This window comes from Neofelis nebulosa, chromosome 17 (genome assembly GCF_028018385.1).
Source record: "Neofelis nebulosa isolate mNeoNeb1 chromosome 17, mNeoNeb1.pri, whole genome shotgun sequence".
In the NCBI taxonomy this organism is placed as follows: Eukaryota; Metazoa; Chordata; class Mammalia; order Carnivora; family Felidae; genus Neofelis; species Neofelis nebulosa.
This window is the reverse complement of record NC_080798.1, coordinates 61,453,262-61,473,535: the sequence shown is the minus strand read 5'-3', so window position 1 is coordinate 61,473,535 and position 20,274 is coordinate 61,453,262. Positions and strand designations below refer to the sequence as shown.

Here is a 20,274-nt window from a genome sequence, read left to right as displayed (position 1 = left end):
GGTGCGAGCGAGCAAGGCAGGAGCTGCTGGATCACTAGATTGCACACCTGATGCCAACAATACTGCATGGTGGTTTTCTTTTTTTTTAGTGTTTTTATTTACTGTTGAGACAGAGAGCACGAGCAGGGGAGGGGCAGAGAGAGAGGGAGACACAGAATGTGAAGGAGGCTCCAGGCTCCCAACTTTCAGCACAGAGCCTGACACGGGGACCGAACTCACGGACTGTGAGATCGTGACCTGAGCCGAAGTGGGCCCCTCAACCGACGGAGCCCCCCAGGCGCCCCTCACTGCGTGTTAACTACACTTAAATGAAAACGATATACAATCTGAATAGTTCTACATCTGTTAGACACTGGATGTGTAGTTTTAAATATTTCCATTAAAAAAACCTTCTGCTTCCTGGTGGTTTCACTGTCGAATTCCACCAAACACTTAAGAAAGATATAATACAAACTCTATAGAAAATCTTCCAAAAAAATTGAAAAGGAAAGAATATTTTCCAACCCACTCCACGAGGCCAGTGTTATCCTATTTGGATATGCTACGTATCCAAATACCCCAGGAAGAGGCAAAGACAACCACAGACCGGTATCCCCGATGAACAGGAAGACAAAAATTCTAAACAAAATTTTCATAAACCAAATTTAACAATCCACTAAAAGGATAACGTATCATTACAAAGTAGGCTTTATTCCAGGAGTACAAGGTTGGTTTGACATTCTAAGTTAACCGTGTCATTCACCACGTTAAGAGAGTGAAAAACAAAGTGATAACCCTATTAACAAAGTTTTAAAAAAACGACAATCCATGTAGATTCAGAAAAAGCTTTTTACAAAATCCGCCGTCTGCGTGTTTTTTACGTGTATTTAAGTAATGTCCACACCCACAACCCCGAGATCAAGAGTCCCACACTCTCTGACTGAGCCAGCTGGGCGCCCCCCCAACACCCATAAAACTCCCAGAAAACTTGAATGAAAAAGGAATTTACACGCCCCAAAAAAGAGCCTCTATGGCAAAGCTACAGCTAACATCATATTTAATGGTGAAAGACGGAACGTTTTGTCTTAAGATCAGGGCTAAGACAAGGATACTCTTTCTCGCCCCTTGTGTTCGGCATCACACAGGTCAATCCAGCCCTAAGAATAAGGCAAGCAAAATAAAAGGTCACCAGATTATGAGGCAAGAAGCGTAACGGTCTGTATTTCTACTGAAAAATCGATGCAGCCTTTTGACAACTGCTACCGGACAGGAGATCAAGCTACAAGTCCCCAGCCCACTTCCCGGCACACACACCGCCGCGCAAGCTGACGAGAGTGAACGCGAGCCACTGCTTCCTGTTCGTTTGCTCGTTTATTTCTTCTAGAGAGAGCGTGCGCGCAAACTGGGGAGGGGCGGACCGTGTGGGGACACAGGATCCGAAGCGGGTTCTGCAGCTGTCCGCGCAGAGCCCAATGAAGGGCTCGAACTCATGAGCCGGGAGGTCGTGACCTGAGCCGGGCTGGAGTCTTGACTAAGAGCCCGGGCGCCCCGCCGCTTCGCCTTTAACCGAACGGCTGAGACGACGAGTGTGCTCGCACCCCGGCCAAAGTGCGTGCTGGTGAGGGCGTGGAAGAAACGCCGTCCCGGCGAACTCGTGGCGCAGACATAACATGCTGCGCCGACTTGGCAAACGGGTTTCTCAAAAGAAATTGCAGCGCAAAAAAATGGTGACGTCAAAGTTCCAAAACCCCATGGCTCCATCGCGGCAATGGTGAAGCTCCCAGAAACAGGATCAGCCTCTCGGAACTCTGGGATCGAACTTAATGTATAACAACCGGGAACGCTCAAAGAAATAAGCCCCTGAATTTGGGTCACGGGGTGTAGGGGAGTGTAGGGAAGACCTGAGAAGACACTGGAAGCTCTGGGAGCCCTTCCCTCCCCACCCCTTGCTGAGCCGGGGAAACCATCTGGAGGAGCCCTTGGGGAACTCTGGGGGCCGGATGATCAATCCGCAGCAAGGCTCGATGAAGGGTCCAGGCAATTTCGGTACAGCTCAGCCTCTGCACGCGAGCACCCGCCACCTCGCACCCCTGCCGTGGGGGCCCGCGCTCCCGGAGGGGCGCGCTAGACGGGCGTGTGCAGGGAGGCCCTGATCCCCAAAGACAGGGGTGCTGGTTGCTAACGGCTGTTTTTGTGACTAAAGGGCCAGAAAAAGGGACGGTGGTCATGATTTAACACTCCGTGGGCTGAAGTGGCTTTCTGGAGATGTAAAGAAATAGGATCCGTTTTCTGGTGGTGGTGCTCCCCCTCCCCCCCCCCCCCCGCCCCGTTTTGGGAGCCACACGTTTAAGGGAATCGTCAGGTCGCTGGCTGACTGCACAGCGAAGAGGAATCTCAGCGGCTCCCCCGCCACGAGGAACACACACTTGGCAGGGACCACCTGGCAAAGTCACGAATGAACGAATCCAGCCCTCGAGATACGGCAACCTTTAAAAAAACGCGCAAAAATGACCCACAGAGTTACCACAGCATGGTTCCCAAAGAGCCGCTCCTCGAGGAAAAATTATAAAACGGAAAGAAACCGGAAACTTCGTCGCATTCATAAGGGGAACGTCTTTTGGCAGAAACTATCCCTGAGGACGCACAGACGTCGGCATCATCATAGGTATCAGGCAAACTGTATTAACTATGTTTTTATTTAATTTGTTTTACGGTTATTTATTTTCGAGACAGGAGAGAGAGACACAGCACAAGCGGAGGAGGGGCAGACAGAGAGGGAGACACGGAACCGAAGCAGCTCCGGGCTCCGAGCCCTCGGCACAGAGCCCGAGGCGGGGCTCCAACCCACAAACCTTGACCTGAGCCCAGGTGGGATGCTTCACCGACTGAGCCCCCCAGGCGCCCCAGTATTCAATGCGTTTAAAAAGTGTGGTGTAGGCCGTGACGGTTGGTTTTTTTCTTTGTTTTTTTGTAATCCAAGTACCAGGCTGAGGCTTTGATCCCGAGGGGTCCACTGCGAAGCCAGCTACCTGGAACACGTTACCAGCCCCGCCCCTAGATAAGAAACCAGGCGGCTTCCCCTGACGGAGGTTCCTTTGTTGTCAAGATCTTGGCTGATTTGGGGGGCACCTGGGTGGCTCAGTCGGTTAAACGTCCGACTTCAGCTCAGGTCATGATCCCATCTCACGGCTCACAAGTCCGATCCTCGCGTCAGGCTCCGTGACAGCTCCGACCCTGGATCCTGCTTCGGATTCTGTGTCTCCCTCTCTCTGCTCCTCCCCTGCTCGCACTCTTGTCTCTCTCCCAAAAATAAATAAAACATTAAAAAAAAAAAATCAAGATCTGCCTGACTTTAAAGTAAGTAAATAAGTAAATAAAGATCTTGGTTGATTGTGAAAACTGACCATTTGAGCCACTTCTGTTTTTCTCTTCCTGCACTTTAATTCTAGCTTTTATGTTTGAAATTCGCCAACAGCGAGCCCACAAAACCCTGCCGTCAACCCCAACAAAAGCGGAACCGCAGGCCCGAGCATGTGCTCTGCCAACACCCTGCTGTGCGGGCCCCCGGCTGTTCTGTGTCATTTCCAAGTCCTGTAAGTGATAAGCTTTTAGTTTTTTCAAAGTTTCCTGATGGCTATTGCCGAAAGACATCTTGCAATCATAGGGCGGACCACGAGGACGGGTCCTACCACAATACCGGCTATGGACGGGCCGACACGGCACCAGACAGTCAACCGGAGGAAACCACGGATAAAGGACTAAACTAAATCAGGAAAACGATGTGTGGTTAAATGGAAACATTAATAAATATTATAGAAAGGAACCAAACAAATTCTGAAACTACAAAGTACAATAACTAAGATGAAAAATTCACTAGAAGGGGGTCAATGGATTTGAGCAGACCAGAAAAAGAATCCACAAACTTGGAGACAGAAGAAATTATTCAGACTGAGAGGCAGAAGGAAAAAAGGATGAGGAAAAATGAACAGAGCCTGAGAGACTCTTGGGACCACAAAACACAGCAAGACATGCATTATAGAAATTCCTGAAGGGAGAAAGGAGCAGAAAAGTATTAAAGAAATGGCCCCAAACTCCCAAATTTGAGTAAAAAGAGGAACATACAAGTCCAAGAAGCTCAGTCAACTCCAAGCCAGATAAACTCAAAGCCAGCCCAACAAACACGGGAGTCAGATGGCCAAAGACACACCAGAGAGCAGTGGGAGAGAAGCGAGGCATCACATACAAGAGACCCTCGGGAAAAGCGACAGCCGACTCCTGTTCAGACACCATGGAGGCCGGGGAGCAGTGGGAGCACATTTTTCAAGGCAGAAAAGAACTGTCGATCGAGAATTCTGTATCTGGCAAGAGGGACCTTCGAGAGTGAAGAAAGAATGAAGACATTTCCAGAAAAATCAGAGCTGCAATAGTTCATCACCAGACCTGCTCCACAGAAGCGCTATCAGGGGTCCTTCAGGGTGAAACGGAAAGACGCTGGACAGGAACTCCAAGTCGTGAGTCAAAACGAGGGGCACCGCTGCCTCAGTCGGCCCGGACGCCGTAACAAAATACCACGCTCTAAGGGGCTCAAAGCACATTTATTTCTCTCGGTTCTGGAGGCTGGGAGGTCTGAGCTCCAGAGGCCGGCGGGTCTGGAGAGGGCCCTCTTCCTCGCCTGTCTTCACACGGTGCAGAGAAAAGCATCTCTCCCCTGTGTCTTCTTACAGGGCCAGCAGTCGCATCCCGAGGGCTCTACCCACAGACCTAATCACTTCCCACAGGTTTCACTTCCAAATACCAGACGCTCCCCAATACACTGGAAGTTAGGGCTTCGACACGTGAATTTGGGAGGGGTGCAATTCAGCACCGAGCACGGGGTGAAGGGACTCACGCAGCTAAGTATAAAAACCAGCATTACCACGTTCTGTGTGGTTTTAACTCGTTTCCTATAGCATTTAATAGGCAAATGCACCAAGTCATTACAAGTCGATGTTAAGAGGCACACAAGCTACAGATGTGAGTTGTGACGACAACAACACAAAGGAGGCAAAGAGATGTATAGGACAAGTGTTTGTAGACTTTTGAAACTAATTGGTATTATTCATACTGGTGTGTTCTAAGTTCAGACCAGGTTGTCACGTTAACTGTAATCCCTAAGGTCACCACTAACGGATAACGAAAACACACACAGAAAAAGAAAGAAGGGAATTAAAATGGTATAGTTGTCAAATCAACAAAATACAAAGACAGGCTGTGATGGAGGAGCTGAGAACTAGCCAAACACATCTAAGACCGAAAACAAGCGGCAGGAGTAAATCCGTAAGAAACTAGGTGCTTATACGGACATCAGCAAAGTGGAATGTAACTTAAAAGTTGTCACAAGAGGGGCGCCTGGGGAGCTCCGTCGGTTCAGCACCAGACTTGGGCTCAGGTCACGATCTCACGGTCCGTGGGTTCCAGCCCCGCGTCGGGCTCTGTGCCGACAGCTCGGAGCCTGGAGCCTGCTTTCGGGCTCCGGGTCTCCCTCTCTCTCTCTGCCCCTTCTTGGCTCACACTCTGTCTCTCTCTCTCTCTCAAAAATAAATAAACATTAAAAAAAAATTTTAAAAAGTTGTCACACGAGTCAAAGAAAGATATTACAGTTAATCTTAAAAAGGAAAGTCCGTCAAGGAGATATAACAACCGTAAACATATAAACAGAGAAACAGACAGTTCTACAACAATAACTGGAAGTTTTAGGTCCCCAGTCCCCTAACAGGTTGAGCAGCCAGACAGAAATTAGGGATAGAAGACTCGAACCCAGAGGCTAAGCAGACATCTGTAGAACGTCTCACCCAACAATAGCAGAATAAACTCTCTTCTCAAGTGCACGTGGAACATTCTCAAGGACAGATCACTTGTCAGGCCACACGACAAGCCCCCCTAAGTCTATTTTTTTTTTAATATTTTCCCATCATCAATATTTATTGAGCATTTACAGTGTACTAGGCACAACAGAACGTACAGAAAACATTGTCCCTGCTCTCAAGGAGCTTACGTTCTAAAAGAAAAAAAAAAAATACACCTCTTTTAAAATGGTATTTTTGTTTGGTGTTTTCTGCAAGGTACTAAGGAAATAGTCCGTAGGGTCAGCTTTGGGTATAACTTAGCCCCATCGTTATTTAAAGAGAGGAAGAGGAAGGATTTTAAAGGCAGACAATGAAAGACCGTTCAGGAAAGATAGGGTTTACAAGGAGATAAACACAATCTCATCAACTAAGGAGAGATTTGCTGCGGTAAATAGGATGAGGGAAATAGTTTGTGGGAGGCAAGCAAAGGAAGCCAGGTGTCCTAAGACATTGAGTGGAGCCAGAAAAATCATGCGGCCTTTTGTCCAAGTACCCGGCCACCAAAGTAGGAATGGTTGGTGACAAGACAGAAGGCTAAAAAAGGTAATCCCGTACACCTGACAAATAGAAAGAATAAAGATCAAAGTTGAAGGCAGGCTATCACAAGATCAAGAAATCCTTAAAAACAAAAGTGATTTGGAAGCGCAAAACTTAGTTAATGCTACCCAATGTCATGACGGGCCAAGAACACGAACATTGTGGCTTCCTAAGTTAGAAAATGCCATATACCAAAATTTTAAATGGAACACGGTACTTTTTTCCCGATCAATCTCCCGTCTGGGGAAAAAAAACAAAACCACAAGGAGAAATATGGGACATGGTGGTTGGGAACAGTGGTAGTTATAGTAGTAGTATTTTGTTGTTATGATAAACTTTGTACTTAAACTTGGTAAAAGCCCATTAGCTGCCAACAGGGAATAAGGACTAAATTTCCAAAAATCTACAATCTCCTTTAGAGAAGTTTCAGAACCAAAAGACTAATTTACATGAAAAGCTGTAGAGAAAGTAGTTGACAAGTCCATTCATAAACTTTTATTCCACTTATGTGAACTTAATACACATGTTCTTAACAATTATGCTTGGATTGTTCGTGAAAATTTCATAAGACCTTAAACAAGGCTAGCCATCATCTCAAGTTATTTCCCTGTTGACTATTTTTACAGCACACGCATGTTAGGCAAGTATCAAAAAAAATCACAAAAGCAAAAGCAAAAACAAAAACAAAACCTAAGAAAAGTTAAATACGTGGGATTTTTGTTTTGCTGCTGTGCTTGATACACACAAAGTAATGGATATCAAGCAATTCGTTTTACTGCATCTTAACTTGCACATTTGTTCTTAGGTTGCCTAAAACATTTAAATACAAATACGATGAGTGTAGCAAAAATAATGAAAGCAAACAGCAGGTAACTTTACAAAGAAGGGAATGTGAACCGTTTCTGCCCTCATCCAGAGTAAACTGGGTCACAACTGAAGGCTCACTTCCGTAACTGTAGTCAAAGGTGTGCACATTTGAGAATGATCACGCCACAGATACACATGGTTCGACATGTAATATCTACGGGACGCCCATTTCCACTACAGCCCCGTAAGTGCTCCAAACCTTAAAGTACCCACAAAACTACACCTGTGTCTGCAACCAATTACCCCTTTTGTTCCCCACCAGGACAAACCAATATGTCGGCAGTTTTCTTTGCTTAGACATGGACGCGGTTTTAACACTGGCCCTTGTGAAGCCACGATGTACCCAAAGTACTATGCCAAAGGCTTATACTAGTATAAAAATTCCACATCCCCATATTGGCCACCTCAAGATGAAAACAGAGAACTCCCTAAATGTTAACTGGCTCTACTCCCCTAATATTAAACATAAAAACCACATGGGAAATATAGAAATTCAAATAGAAGTAACGTAAACCTGTCATAAATCGTAAACAAAAAAGTATTTGTGGGACACCATGGATGACAAATGATCTACTGTGTAAATTTTAGAATGAGGCAGACAAAAGCTGGAAGGCCGATTAATTTTCCCCTCCTTCTCCTGCTTCAGCTTCGTCTCCTTGGGTATTCGATGTCCACGATGTCAAGTTGTCTCTTAGTAATTGCATTATTAGCGTGCTGTCTTTGTAGGACTCTTCACTTAATGTATCGAGTTCATCAATGGCTTCATCAAAAACCGTCTCTGCGGGGCGCCTGGGTGGCTTTGTCGGTTAAGCGTCCGACTTCGGCTCAGGTCATGATCTCACGGTCGGTGAGTTCGAGCCCCGCGTCGGGCTCTGTGCTGACAGCTCAGAGCCTGGAGCCTGCTTCCGATTCTGTGTCTCCTTCTCTCTCTGCCCCTCCCCCATTCATGCTGTGTCTCTCTCTGTCTGAAAAATAAATAAACGTTAAATTTTTTTTTTTTTTAAACTGTCTTTGCAAGAGAGCAGGCTTTCTCCAGGGAGTTCAGAATCTCAGAATAGAACACAGGGAAGTTAAGGGCCAGACCCAATCTGATAGGCTGTGTCGGCTGCATTTCCTCTTTGCTGGTCTCAAAAGCTTCTTCGCATGCTTGTTGTGACTGATCCATCATCCCTTTCTTGTCATCACCAGCAGCAACCTCAGCCAAGTAACGACAGTAGTCTCCTTTCATTTTCAAATAGAAGACTTTGCTCTCTGCTTGTGAAGCACTGGGGATCAAAAACTTTTCCAAAAGAGACAGTACATCATTGCAGATATCTCTTGGCTCGGTCTCAATTTTCTCTCTGTATTCTCGAGCCATCTGTGTTTTTTCTCAGCACCTTCCGTCTTTTGCTCAATACTTGAGACGACCCACCAAGATGACCTATGGGCTCCTACAACATTTTTATAAGCAACTGAGAGACGATTCCTCTCCTCATTGGATAATTCAGCTCCTTGCTCAGTTACAGACTTCATGCAGGCTGCCGTGTCACCATATCGCTCAGCCTGCTCGGCCAGCTTGGCCTTCTGCACCAGCTCATTTTTATCCCTGACTGGATGTTCTGTGTCTGGAGTGGGTGGCGGCGGACGGACCGACGGGGGCTCAGCAGTCTCTGGGCGGCAGCGGCGAGGCTGAGACTCTGTCCCTGGATCTCGCTGCTCACCGGGTACAGCCGCTCCGCAGACAAGGGGTTTCCTCCAATCACCAGCCCCTGCAGTAGGGGCACCACACGCACGATGACATCAAACGCTCGCCTTCCCCTCGGATCCCCCGCCACCTTCCCAGGCTCACTCTTCCTCCAAAACCCCCTAAGTTTAAAAAGACTGAAATAATACCAACCTTCTCTGACCACAATGGAATGCAGCTAGAAATCAGGAACAGGAAGCAAAGTGGAAAATTCCAAACACGTGGGTGTTAAGGAGCACACTCTTAAATAACCAAGGAGACAAAAAAAAATAAATCACAAGAGAAATTTTTAAAATACTTGAAGACTGTAGAAAGAGGTTACAGGATACAGCAAATGCAGTGTGGGGGGACTCTGTAGCTATAAGTGCCTGCTTCACAAAAGACAAATCGATAACCTAACTTTACACTTTAAGGAACAAGAAAAGAGCAAACTAAACCCAAAGCCAATAGATGTGAGTGTGGGAATAAAAGGAAACTTTGTCTACAGTGGAGTCGGCCGGCAGGGGGCGCCTCACACCCAGCACTGCTTTCAAATGCAGACCCAACAGAAGGCAAGCATCCCGCTTGCGGCTACCACTTCACTACCCCAGCAGGGGAAAGGAAGGCTTCCTCCTGCCCCAGAGCCAATGGGAGACGGCTAGAGCCCAGCCAATGGGAGACAGCCATAGCCCAGCCAATGGGAGACGGCCAGAGCCCAGCCAATGGGAGACGGCCACAGCCCAGCCAATGGGAGACGGCCACAGCCCAGCCAATGGGAGACGGCCACAGCCCAGCCAATGCGAAGCCTCTATACCTCCAGCTTCCAGTTTACTCCAATGGACTTTTAGTTTACAACAGCCCCACCCTCTCTCCTGCCTTCTGCTATAAGGCTTTGATCTGGCTTGCCGGTCTCGGAGTACCATTCTCTGCCATCCCAGAATAAAGACATTTTTGCTGGTAAAATAATTGGCAGTTTTATTTTTAAGGTTAACAGGAGAGACAAATGAAACGACAATGGAAACAGAATCAACAAAAGCTGGTTCTTTGGAAAGATCAACCAAATGGGCATTTCTTTTTTTTTTCTTAAGTTTATTTATTTTGAGAGAGAGAGAGAGCGCACACGTGTGCATACGGAGGAGGGGCAGAGAGGAGACCGTCCCAAGCAGGCTCCATGCTGTCAGTGTAGAGCCCGACGCAGGGCCCGAACTCATGAACTGTGAGATCATGACCCCAGCTGAAATCAAGGGTGGGACACTTAACTGACTGAGCCACCCAGGCGCCCCCAAAATGGACAATTCTTTATACGGGCTAAGAAAAAACAAGACGCAAATTACTAAAATCAGAAGTGAACAAGAAAACAACTGGATTTTACGGAAATAAAAGAGGATGAGAGAATACTGAACGATTAAATGTGAGCATAATAGAAATCCTGTGACGTGGACAAATTCCTAGAAATGCAGAGGTTACTGAAACCAAGAATAAATAGAAAATCTAGACATACCCTATACTAAGATTGAGTCGATAATCAACACCATCCTGAGAAAGGAAAGCCCTGGACCAGATGGCTTTGTGGGTAAATTCTACCAAATATTAAAGATTAACACCAATCCATCCCAAACTCTCCCAGACAATAGTAGGGAACACCCCTTAACTCATTCTATAATTCCAACATAACCCTGATAATAAAGCCAAAAATACCACAAGAAGAAAAGTATAAACCAGTATCTTACGAATATAGATGCAAATATCCTCAAGAAAACACTAGCAAATATAATCCAGCAGCATATTAAAATTATTAGACACATGATGACATACGATTTATCCCAGGAATACAAAGATGATTCAACATACAAAAATTAATCAATGTAATACACCACACTAATAGAAGGAAGAGAAAATTTCAACATCATCTCATTTCATGATAAAAACACCTAAACTAGGAATGGAAAGAATAGATCTCAAAATGACAAAGGGAACTTTGGAAAACCCAAACCTAGTGTCAGAATCAGTGGTGAAAGACAGAAAGCTCTCCCTCTAAGATCAGGCACAAGGATGTCCATTTCCACTTCTATTCAACACTACACTAGAAGTCCTAGCTAGAGCCATTAGGCAGAAAAAGAAATAAAAGTATCTCTAATTGCAGATGGCATCTTGTATGTAAAAACCCTTTTAAAAATCCACAAACATAACATCAGCACTTATAAACGAATTCAGCAAAGTTGCAAACATACAAGGTCAGTATCCTAAAAATCACTTGTATTTTTACACATTAGCAATGAACAATCTGAAAAGGAAACTTGCAATTTCGCATACAATAGTATTAAACAGAATAAACTAGGGGTGCCTGGCTGGCCCAGTCGATGGAGCCTGCGGATCTTGAGCTTGGGGTCATGAGTTCAAGCCCCGGGCTGGGTGTCCAGATTGCTTAAATAAACTTAAAAAAATCTTAAATACAAGAATAAAATACTTCAGGAATAAATTCAATCAAGGAAGTATTAGACTTGTATACCCAAAACCACAAAACATTTCTTTTTTTTTTTTAATTTTTTTTTTAACGTTTATTTATTTTTGAGACAGAGAGAGACAGAGCATGAACAGGGGAGGGGCAGACAGAGAGGGAGACACAGAATCGGAAGCAGGCTCCAGGCTCTGAGCCATCAGCCCAGAGCCCGACGCGGGGCTCGAACTCACGGATCGTGAGATCGTGACCTGAGCTGAAGTGAGAAGCTTAATGGACTGAGCCACCCAGGCGCCCCATATTTCTGAAAGAAATTAAAGATGATGTCAACAGAACGAAAGACATGTTGTGTTCAAGGATTGGGGGACTTTATACTGCTAAGATGGTACTATTTCCAAGTATCTCCAAAGTGTCATACAGATTCCATGCGATCCCTACCAATATCCCAACGGTCTTTTCGGCAGAACTAGAAAAAGTGATCCTAAAATTCATATGAAACTGCCAGTGATTCCAAATAGTCAAAACAATCTCGGGGGTGCCCGTCGGCCGGCTCAGTCAGTGGAGTGTGCGACTCTTGACCTTGGGATTGTGGGTTCAAGCCCCACATTGGGTGCAGAGGTTACTTCAAAATAAAATCTTAAAAAATATACTGAAAAAGAGGAACAGAGTTGGAGGGCTCACACTTCACATACTACAAAGCTACAGTTATCAAGACAGTGTGGTAAGGCATGAGGACAAACAGACTAAGAGACTAAAACGGAAAAGTCCAGACGTTGACCACACAGCTGGCCACACCGGACGCAGTTCAGTGGGGGAAAGAACAAGTCTTTCCACAAACGGTGCTGGGCAATCTGTCCACATGCAGAGCAATTTAGATGAACTCTTATCTAACACCACATGCAAAAAGTAACTCAAACCGGATGAAAGCCCTAAATCAAAGCACTGAAATTGTAAAATGCTTAGGAAAAAAAACCACAGGTGCAAATATTCATAATCTTGAATTTAGTAAGTTTCTTACATGACACCAAAAGGATGACCATAAAGGAAAAAGTAAATTGAACCTCGCCAACATTAAAATATTTTTGCATCAAAGGACAATATGAGAAAGGGAACAGACAACCTGCAGGATGAGAGGAAATATTTGCAAACTATGTATCTGATAAGGCCCAGTATCCAGAATATGTAAGGAATACTTAAAACTGAACAAAAAGGCAAGCAACCTAAACAAAAAACACGCAAACAGTCCGAACAATCATTTCTCCAAAGACATGTATGTGGCCGATAAGCCTAGGAAAGGATGTCCCACATCACCAGCCGCCAGGGAACCGCAAATCGAAACCGCAGTGAGCTGCGTCACATCCACTAGCAGGGGTAGGGGAGTGCTCTGTCATGGGTCTTTAAACCCAGACAGACAAGGACAGTGTTGACAAGAATGTGGGCACTCCGGAGCTCCCATGTTAGTGGTGCGAACGTGAACCGGGCAGCTGCTGTGCAAGAAAGGTTTGGTGGCTCCTCAAAGTGACACACGGCCTCAGCACACGATCCAGCAATCCCGCTCCTGGGTCAGTCCCCGAAAGAACTGAAATCAGGGACTCGACGACGTGTATACAAAGGTTCACAGCGTGGATCATGACGGGCAGAAACGGGAAACAGCCTGAAGGGCCACCAGCAGATGCACCACAAACAAGCGGCGCCACAGCTAGGTGAATGATGTTGGCCACACAGAGGACGAAAGTCCTGACACACAGGCCGCGAGCAGGCGAGTCCTGAATCCGTGACTCCGAGCAGAAGCAGGGAACCCCGACGGCCCCAAAGCGCAGGGCGGAGCGTCGGGTACAGGGGCCCGACCGCACAGCGCGGGGCGGGGCCCCAGAGTGCAGGGCGGGGCGTACAGCGCGGGGGTGGGGCCTCGGGACGCGGGGGCGGGACCTCACAGCGCAGCGCAGGGGTGGGGCCGCCAGGTTCAGGGACGGGGCTTCACATTGCCGGGAGGGGAGCACAGCGCTGGGGGCGCGGACACCGGCGCGGGGCCGAGGCCACACAGTGCAGGGCGGGGCGCACAAGGTGGGGGCGAGGCCGCACGGTGTAGGGCGGGGCCCCGCGTAGGGGAGGGGCCACCAAGCGTAGGGGTGGTAGGGGCGGGGCCGCCTGGAGCACAGGAGAGGAGCCCCCCCTCAGGGGCGGAGCCGTCTGGTGCAGGGCGGGGCGCACAGCGCCAGGGAGGGCCACTGCTTGATGGGGATGCAATGGGTCCACTAGGGAAATATTTTAGAACTCAACAGAGGGGCGCCTGCATGGCTCTGTCTGTTAATTGTCAAACTTCCGCTCAGGTCGTGAAGCTTGGGGTCTGTGGGTTCGAGCCCCACATCGGGCCCTGTACTGACAGCTCAGAGCCTGGAGCCTGCTTCAGATTCTGTGTCTCCCTCCCTCTCTGCCCCCTCCCCTGTGTGTGCTCTCTCTCTCAAAAAGAAATAAACATCAAAAAAAATTTTTTAAACTCAACAAAGAATGGTACCCCCCCCCCCAACACATAGCTTTATATTACGTGAACTTCAGCTCAGTAGGAACATTTTTTTTTTTTTAACCGAGAAAGAGGAGCGCAAGCAGGGGGAGGGGCAAAAGGAGAGAACCCCAAGCAGGCTCCATGCCCAGTGTGGAGCCGGAAGACAGGCTTGATCCCATGACCCTGGGATCATGACCTGTCCCAACCACCCAGATGCCCCCACAGGAAGAACTTTTTTTTTTTTTTTTTTTTTTTTTAAATTTATTTTTGGGACAGAGAGAGACAGAGCATGAACGGGGGAGGGGCAGAGAGAGAGGGAGACACAGAGTCGGAAACAGGCTCCAGGCTCCGAGCCATCAGCCCAGAGCCTGACGCGGGGCTCAAACTCACGGACCGCGAGATCGTGACCTGGCTGAAGTCGGACGCTCAACCGACTGCGCCACCCAGGCGCCCCAGGAAGAACGTTTTTAAGCCAGGACATTCTGATGTGCAAACACTTGCCATTACAACACACAAGTCAGGTCCAGAGTCCCAGCTCAGAGTCAGAGAAACTAGTTCGGAAACTCAGGTGTAATCTGTAGGACCTACTGTACTTCTCTCCAGAGCAAAAACGCTGAAGGCAAACGCGACTTACCTCGGTTGTGGGGAGGAAGACTCCGCCAGGGCGACGGGGCGGGGTTCCCAGGCGCGCCCACGCACGATGCCAGCGAAACTCCTAAATGCCCGCGCGCGCCCCGACTCAGGCTCTTGCTGCACAAACCCGCCATGACCCTCCAACTCCCAGCGGGGCCTTGCCTGACCCGCAGCACCCAGGATCACCGCAACCCCGCCCCTCACCTGGGGCTTGCACCTGAGTGGCCCGGACGGCCAGCCCCGCCCCGGCCGCGCCCTCGCACGAGGACACCTGCCCGCCAGACCACCCCCCCACGCCCCTGAGCGAAGACGCCCCGCCGGCCACGCCCTGACCACGCCCCTACCACGCCCCTGCGCGATATCACCCCCTCCGGTCACGCCTCCCGACTACTTCCACGCACGTGGACGTGGCCGATCACGCCCCTGAACGCAGACGCCCGGCCATCGACGCCCTTGACCACGCTCCTGCAGGAGGACGCTCCCCCGCACCCCCCACCCTGCCCCGCCTACCCTACCAAGCCTTCGAGCCACGCCCCCGCGGGAGGACGCCCTTCCGACCACGCCCCACACGTGTACGCCCCGCACGTGTACAGCCCGCACGAGGACGCCCTGGGGAGGACACCAACGACCCCACCCCCGACCACGCCCCTGCACGAGGATACCTCAGACCACGTCCCCGCCCCGTGTTCACGCCCCAGGTCCACGTGCCCGCGCCCGGACGCCTAGCTGACCGCGTCCTCCGACCACGTCCCACCCCCAGGCCTTCGCAGCCCCCGCGGCAGGGGCGAGGGCACCCCGGCTCTCCTCTAGCCCGCTCTCCAGGCCACGCCCCTGCCGGCCTGGCCCCAGGGTCCGGCCCTCGGTGGCTCGGCTCCCGCGCCGGCCCCGCCCGCCCGCCCGAGCGCAGAGGCGCAGATGGAGTCGGAGACGCGGGTGCTGCGCGCGGCGGGCGGCTTCGGCCGGGCCCGGCGCCTGCTGGCCGCCGCCTCGTGGCTGCCGTGCGTGGCGCTGGGGCTGGCGCTGGGCTCGGAGCCGCTGCTCACCACGCCGCCGGCGCACCACTGCCGGCCGGACCCCGAGCTGCTGCCCCCCGCGCTGCGCGCTCTGCGCGGGCCCGCGTTGCTCGACGCCAGCGTGCCGCGCCTGGGACCCGCGCGCGCCCCGAGCCCCTGCCTGCTCCTGCGCTACCCTGAGCCCGAGCCCCACGCCCGCCCCAACGGCACGCGGCCGTGCACGCGCGGCTGGCACTACGCGCTGCCCGCCGCCGGCCTGCTGCGCAGCCCGGTGACCCAGGTACGCTCCCGATCAGATCGGCGGAGGACCGGACGCGGGAGCACGCGCGCCCGACGGTCCGGGTCTCCGCCTCAGCCTTCTCTGCCTCCTCCTGTTTGCTCTCGCTCTAACGCCTCTCGTCCCCCCTTTTCTGTCTGCCTTCCTCCGTCCTCACCTCCCTCCGTCCCCACCTCCCTCGGTCCCCCCTTGCTCCTCTCCCTTGCCCTCTGCCCGTGGTCGGCTGGGGCTTGTCAGGCTGGGCTCTTGGTCGGTCGTCAGGTGACGCAGCAGATGCCCAGGTTGCGGGGGCGCCGGGCCCAACGGCGGAGCCTGCCGCCCGAGGACGGCCATTGCGGGCGGGCAGCCTGGGGGAGGAGGCGTTCAGCCGAAGGTCTGAGCAGATCGGCGCCAGGTGGTCCGCAGTAGGTGGCACTCAAGTGCCACCAGCGTTTTGAGCAAGCTGTGGCTTTGGGCCATGTAGGTGTCGAAAGCGGGTTCCCAAGACAGGAGGCTTTGAATCAAGGTAGGCACGTGGAGATACGTTGGCGAAAAGCAGACGTTTCGCCTGAGGTGCAAACAAGCTGGAGGGGGGAGGGTGGGGGCGACTCGGGGGTGGGTTGCGAAGAGAAGGGGAGGAGGCAGCTGGACCCTCCCAGGCCCCTCTTCCGCTCCTTCCTCCCTGGGGCTTGGGACCCGCCCAGCTCTGCCTCCCTCCTGGCAGCCTCTGCCCCGCATCCCTACCTCTGTCCCTGGGAGGATCAGCTCCAGTGTGGGAACAGGGACAGGGTTGCCACGTCTTTGCCTGAGGCCCCGAAACCGGCTGGGCTGCTGTCTTCCGTCCATTCTGCCCCACGGCACCCCTGCCCTTCTGTGGGGGTACTGATCGATCAGCACCCCGTTAGCTTTCACAAACGTTTGGTTTTTAAGAGAAAAACTGTGATGTAGTATGATCGTACTTAACGTTAACAGTACGTTAAGTTTGGGGAGGAGGCGCAGAAACCTGGAAGGAGAGGTGGGGAAGTGCGAAACTGAGGTCAAGGGCCATGTCCGGGAAAAGCAGGTGAGCGCAGGCCTGAGTCACAGTTCCCGAAATCACTTTTGAAGTGAGCAGTGTCGGGGGAGGTGAGGGCGATGCCCTGGAGGCCTTGGCACAGCAGCCAGCAGGAGGCTCAGCTCTGTCAAGGGTCCCCTGGTGGGAGACCAGTGGCTGCAGAAAGAGGAGTGGGTCCCCATCCAGAGAAAAAACAGACTTGGGGTTCCAGGTAGGTGTCCTGGGGACCCCTGTCATTGCCCTCTGGGGACTCAGACCAGGAATTGTTCAGATTCTGCGGGAAGACTACCAGAGTCAGGAGATCATGCCGTGTGACCTTGAGCGGGTCCTCCACCCTCTGTGTGCCTCAGTTTCCCCTTATCTCCAGAGAGGAACTGGAGCAGGCCATCTAGCGCCCCTTGCAGCCTGGCCTTCTGGGAACTCGCAATGGGAAGGGTGGCCCGGCCAGCCAACAGGTGATTGGTGTCCCCATAGTGGAACCTGGTGTGTGAGGATGGCTGGAAGGTGCCCCTGGAGCAGATGAGCCACCTCCTGGGCTGGCTGCTGGGCTGTGTCTTCCTGGGTGCGGGCTGTGACCGGTGAGGCGCTGCCCCTTCGCTTCTCTCCCAGCAGCCCCCCCTTCCGGGCCCTCAGGGTCCTCCTGCCGGATGCCCTAGCTGTCCTGACCCGCACCCACGTTTCCCTGGCTGCCCCCCAGGTTTGGACGTCGGGCTGTGTTCGTGGCCTCCCTGGTGCTGGCCACAGGCCTGGGGGCCAGTGAGGCCCTGGCGGCCAGCTTTCCCGCCCTGCTGACCTTGAGGCTGCTTCACGGGGGGGCCTTGGCAGGGTTTTCCCTTGCCCTCTACGTGGCTCGTGAGTACCACGGGGTAGGGGCCCTGGGGAGCACCCCCTCAGGCCAGGCCTCCCACTCTGCTGCAGGGCAAAGTCAGGTGGCGGGGGAGGCCTCTCTGGCACTCCCGCTGAGGGCCCTTCTTGTGGAGGGGGGAGGGGCACTCTTTGTTCTATGAGGTCTGTCCCTGGTGGGAAGGTCCAGGTGCTGGAGCTGTAGGTTAGTGACCGGTCCCCGCAGCCCTGGAGAGGTCCTCAGGCCATCTGCATCTGCTCAGGCCTGGAGCTGTGTGACCCCCCTCGTCGCCTGGTGTTCTCCGTGGGAGCCGGCCTCTTCTCCGTGCTGGGCACGCTGCTGCTGCCTGGCCTGGCGCTTCTGGCACAGGACTGGCGCCTCCTGCAGGGGCTCAGCGCCCTGGCGACGGGCCTTCTGCTGCTCTTCTGGGGGTAAGCGTGTCACGGTTCAGTGACAGCGTGGCGGCCCCGTGTGTCACTTCTCTCCACCTTTGTGCAGCGCCGGGCGTGTGGGTGTGGCACAGGGATCCAGAAAGCCGCCGCGGCATGCCTTGTCCCCCTGGATCCAGAGAGGCGTCGTGAGCCTCTGCCCTCCTTGCGGAGAGGACCTGTGGGCATTCTCACCCCACCCCTGCAGGTCGCCGGCCCTGTTCCCTGAGTCTCCCTGCTGGCTGCTGGCCACGGGACAGCCCGCCCGGGCCCGGAAGATCCTGGGGCACTTTGCAGAACCTGGGGGCGTGGACCCAGAGGACGGCTCAGAGGAGGAGAGCTCCCTGGTTCCAGGTGATGCACCAGCCGGGAGATGGGAGACGGGTGCCAGAGAAGGGTCGTCTCTCACATGTGCCCCCTCGTGTCCCCGGAGCCACAGAGCTGGACATGCTGGGTGCACAGAGCCCCCGGCCCCAGTACCACTCCGTCCTGGAGCTCCGGCACACCCGCGTCGTCTGGAGAAACGGACTCATCCTGGGCTTCAGTTCGTGAGGAGGGGAGGGCACGGGTGGGCTAATGGGGTCTGCGCCTTCCACCCCACCCCCCCCCCCCCCCGGTGGGTGGGTCTTTGGTCGCTGGAGTCCCCCGCCCTGGCTGGGCCATAGCTGCGTTCTCCCTCTCTCCCAGGCTGATCTGCGGGGGCATCAGAGCCGGCTTCCTCCGCAACCTGGCCCCGAGCGAGCCCACTTTCTATTGGCCCTACTTCCTGACCGCCGGCCTGGAGGCGGCGGCCGCTGTGCTCCTGCTGCTGACGGGGGACCGCTGGGGGCGACGCCCGGTCCTGTTGCTGGGCACCCTGGTCCTGGGGCTGGCATCCCTGCTGCTCCTTGCCGGGACCCAGTGTGAGTGTGGGGCCCTGCAGACTACCGAGTCCTCGTGTTTGGCAGAGGGTCTGACCGATGTGGGGGAGCGGGATCAGCCCCCTCCTGGGGCCACGAGAAGGTAGCACAGGATACGGGGCATTGGGATGAAGTTCTGGTTTTTGCCCCATCTGTCTTCCCACCGTGTACCCAGAGAAACTGAGGCCCAGAGAGTCAGAAGGCCAAAAGGATCCTATGATCCCAGACGGGGAAAGGCTGGGGACGCCAGGCCCTGCGGGCAGCGTGGGAACTGCCTCCTCCTGCCCCCAGACCTGCCAGGTTGGCCCATGCTGTCCCTGTCCGTGCTGGGCCTCCTGGCCTCCCACGCCGTGTCTGCCCTCAGCAGCCTCTTCGCCGCGGAGGTGTTCCCCACGGTGATCAGGTGAGCTTGGGCTGCCAGCCACACCCTGCCCTCCCCGTCGCGCCCGGGGTTCACACCACCTCTTGGGGGACACACGGGGGCCGCTGGTCACAGAAGGGAGTGGAGGAAGGGGGCCGGGGGCTTGGGGAGCAGCGAGGACAGAACTGCGGGGGGGGGGGGGGGGGAGCGGTTTTGGACTTTCTGATGAAAAGAAGGAAACTTGTTCCAGGCCAGGGGGAAGCTTTTCCACAAAGACTTTTGAGTTTTTTCCCCGCCCCCCCCCCACCCCCGCTTTGCCCCCGGGCCGCCCCCCACCGCGCGCTCTCCCGCAGGGGGGCCGGGCTAGGCCTCGTGCTGGGGGCCGGCTTCTTGGGCCAGGCCGCAGCGCCCCTGGCCGACGTGCACGGCCGGGGCGGCTTCTTCCTCCACCACGTGGTCTTCGCCTCCTTCGCGGTGCTCGCCCTGCTGTGCGTCCTGCTGCTGCCCGAGAGCCGAGGCCGCCGTCTGCCCGCGTCGCTGCGGGACGCCGACTGCCTGCGCGCGTCCCGGGCCCGCCGCCGACCGCCCCCACCCTCCCACCGGGCGGGGTCCCGGACGGAGCGGGAGGGCTGACTCGCCGGCGCCCTGGCTCCCCGCCATCCCCGCCACGCGTGGAGGATAAAGGCATCCGTGGAACTTGGCGTCCTCACTGCTGCTTCTTTCGGGCCGCGCGCCCTGGGTTGGAGGGGGCTCCCGGTGGGCTCACTAACCCCCCTCTCCCCCCACCCCTCCCGTGGGGGGCAGCCCGGACCGCGCCACCGGCACTGGAGAGAAGGGCAGGTTTTTAATTCAGGA

The 20,274-nt window shown here is 53.3% G+C and overlaps 2 protein-coding genes across 2 annotated transcripts; one reads left to right on the top strand and one right to left on the bottom strand.

Annotated features, from left to right (window-relative positions):
* Positions 1–8,268: 8,268 nt before the first annotated feature.
* On the bottom strand, positions 8,269–9,044 carry LOC131499217 (14-3-3 protein zeta/delta-like; the record flags this gene model as incomplete). The annotated part of the gene is given in 2 exon segments (XM_058707050.1): positions 8,269–8,639; positions 8,642–9,044. Coding segments are annotated over 2 exon segments (774 nt in total), but the record flags the coding sequence as incomplete, so codon positions are not given.
* A 6,435-nt stretch (positions 9,045–15,479) lies between these two features.
* SLC22A31 (solute carrier family 22 member 31) lies at positions 15,480–20,105 on the top strand. Its single transcript, XM_058707541.1, has 9 exons — positions 15,480–15,857; positions 17,362–17,465; positions 17,585–17,739; positions 17,994–18,162; positions 18,368–18,513; positions 18,599–18,707; positions 18,847–19,061; positions 19,350–19,461; positions 19,773–20,105. Exons 1-9 carry the CDS (start codon positions 15,480–15,482, stop codon positions 20,050–20,052), a joined length of 1,668 nt encoding a protein of 555 aa, XP_058563524.1. The 3' UTR covers positions 20,053–20,105.
* Positions 20,106–20,274: the final 169 nt, after the last annotated feature.

Coding starts and splice junctions, on each gene's coding strand:
- SLC22A31 (XM_058707541.1), top strand. CDS start 15,480: ATGGAGTCGGAGACGCGGGTGCTGCGCGCGGCGGGCGGCTTCGGCCGG. Junction 15,858..17,361: donor TGCGCAGCCCGGTGACCCAG/GTACGCTCCCGA, acceptor GTGTCCCCATAG/TGGAACCTGGTGTGTGAGGA. Junction 18,163..18,367: donor CTTCTGCTGCTCTTCTGGGG/GTAAGCGTGTCA, acceptor CCACCCCTGCAG/GTCGCCGGCCCTGTTCCCTG.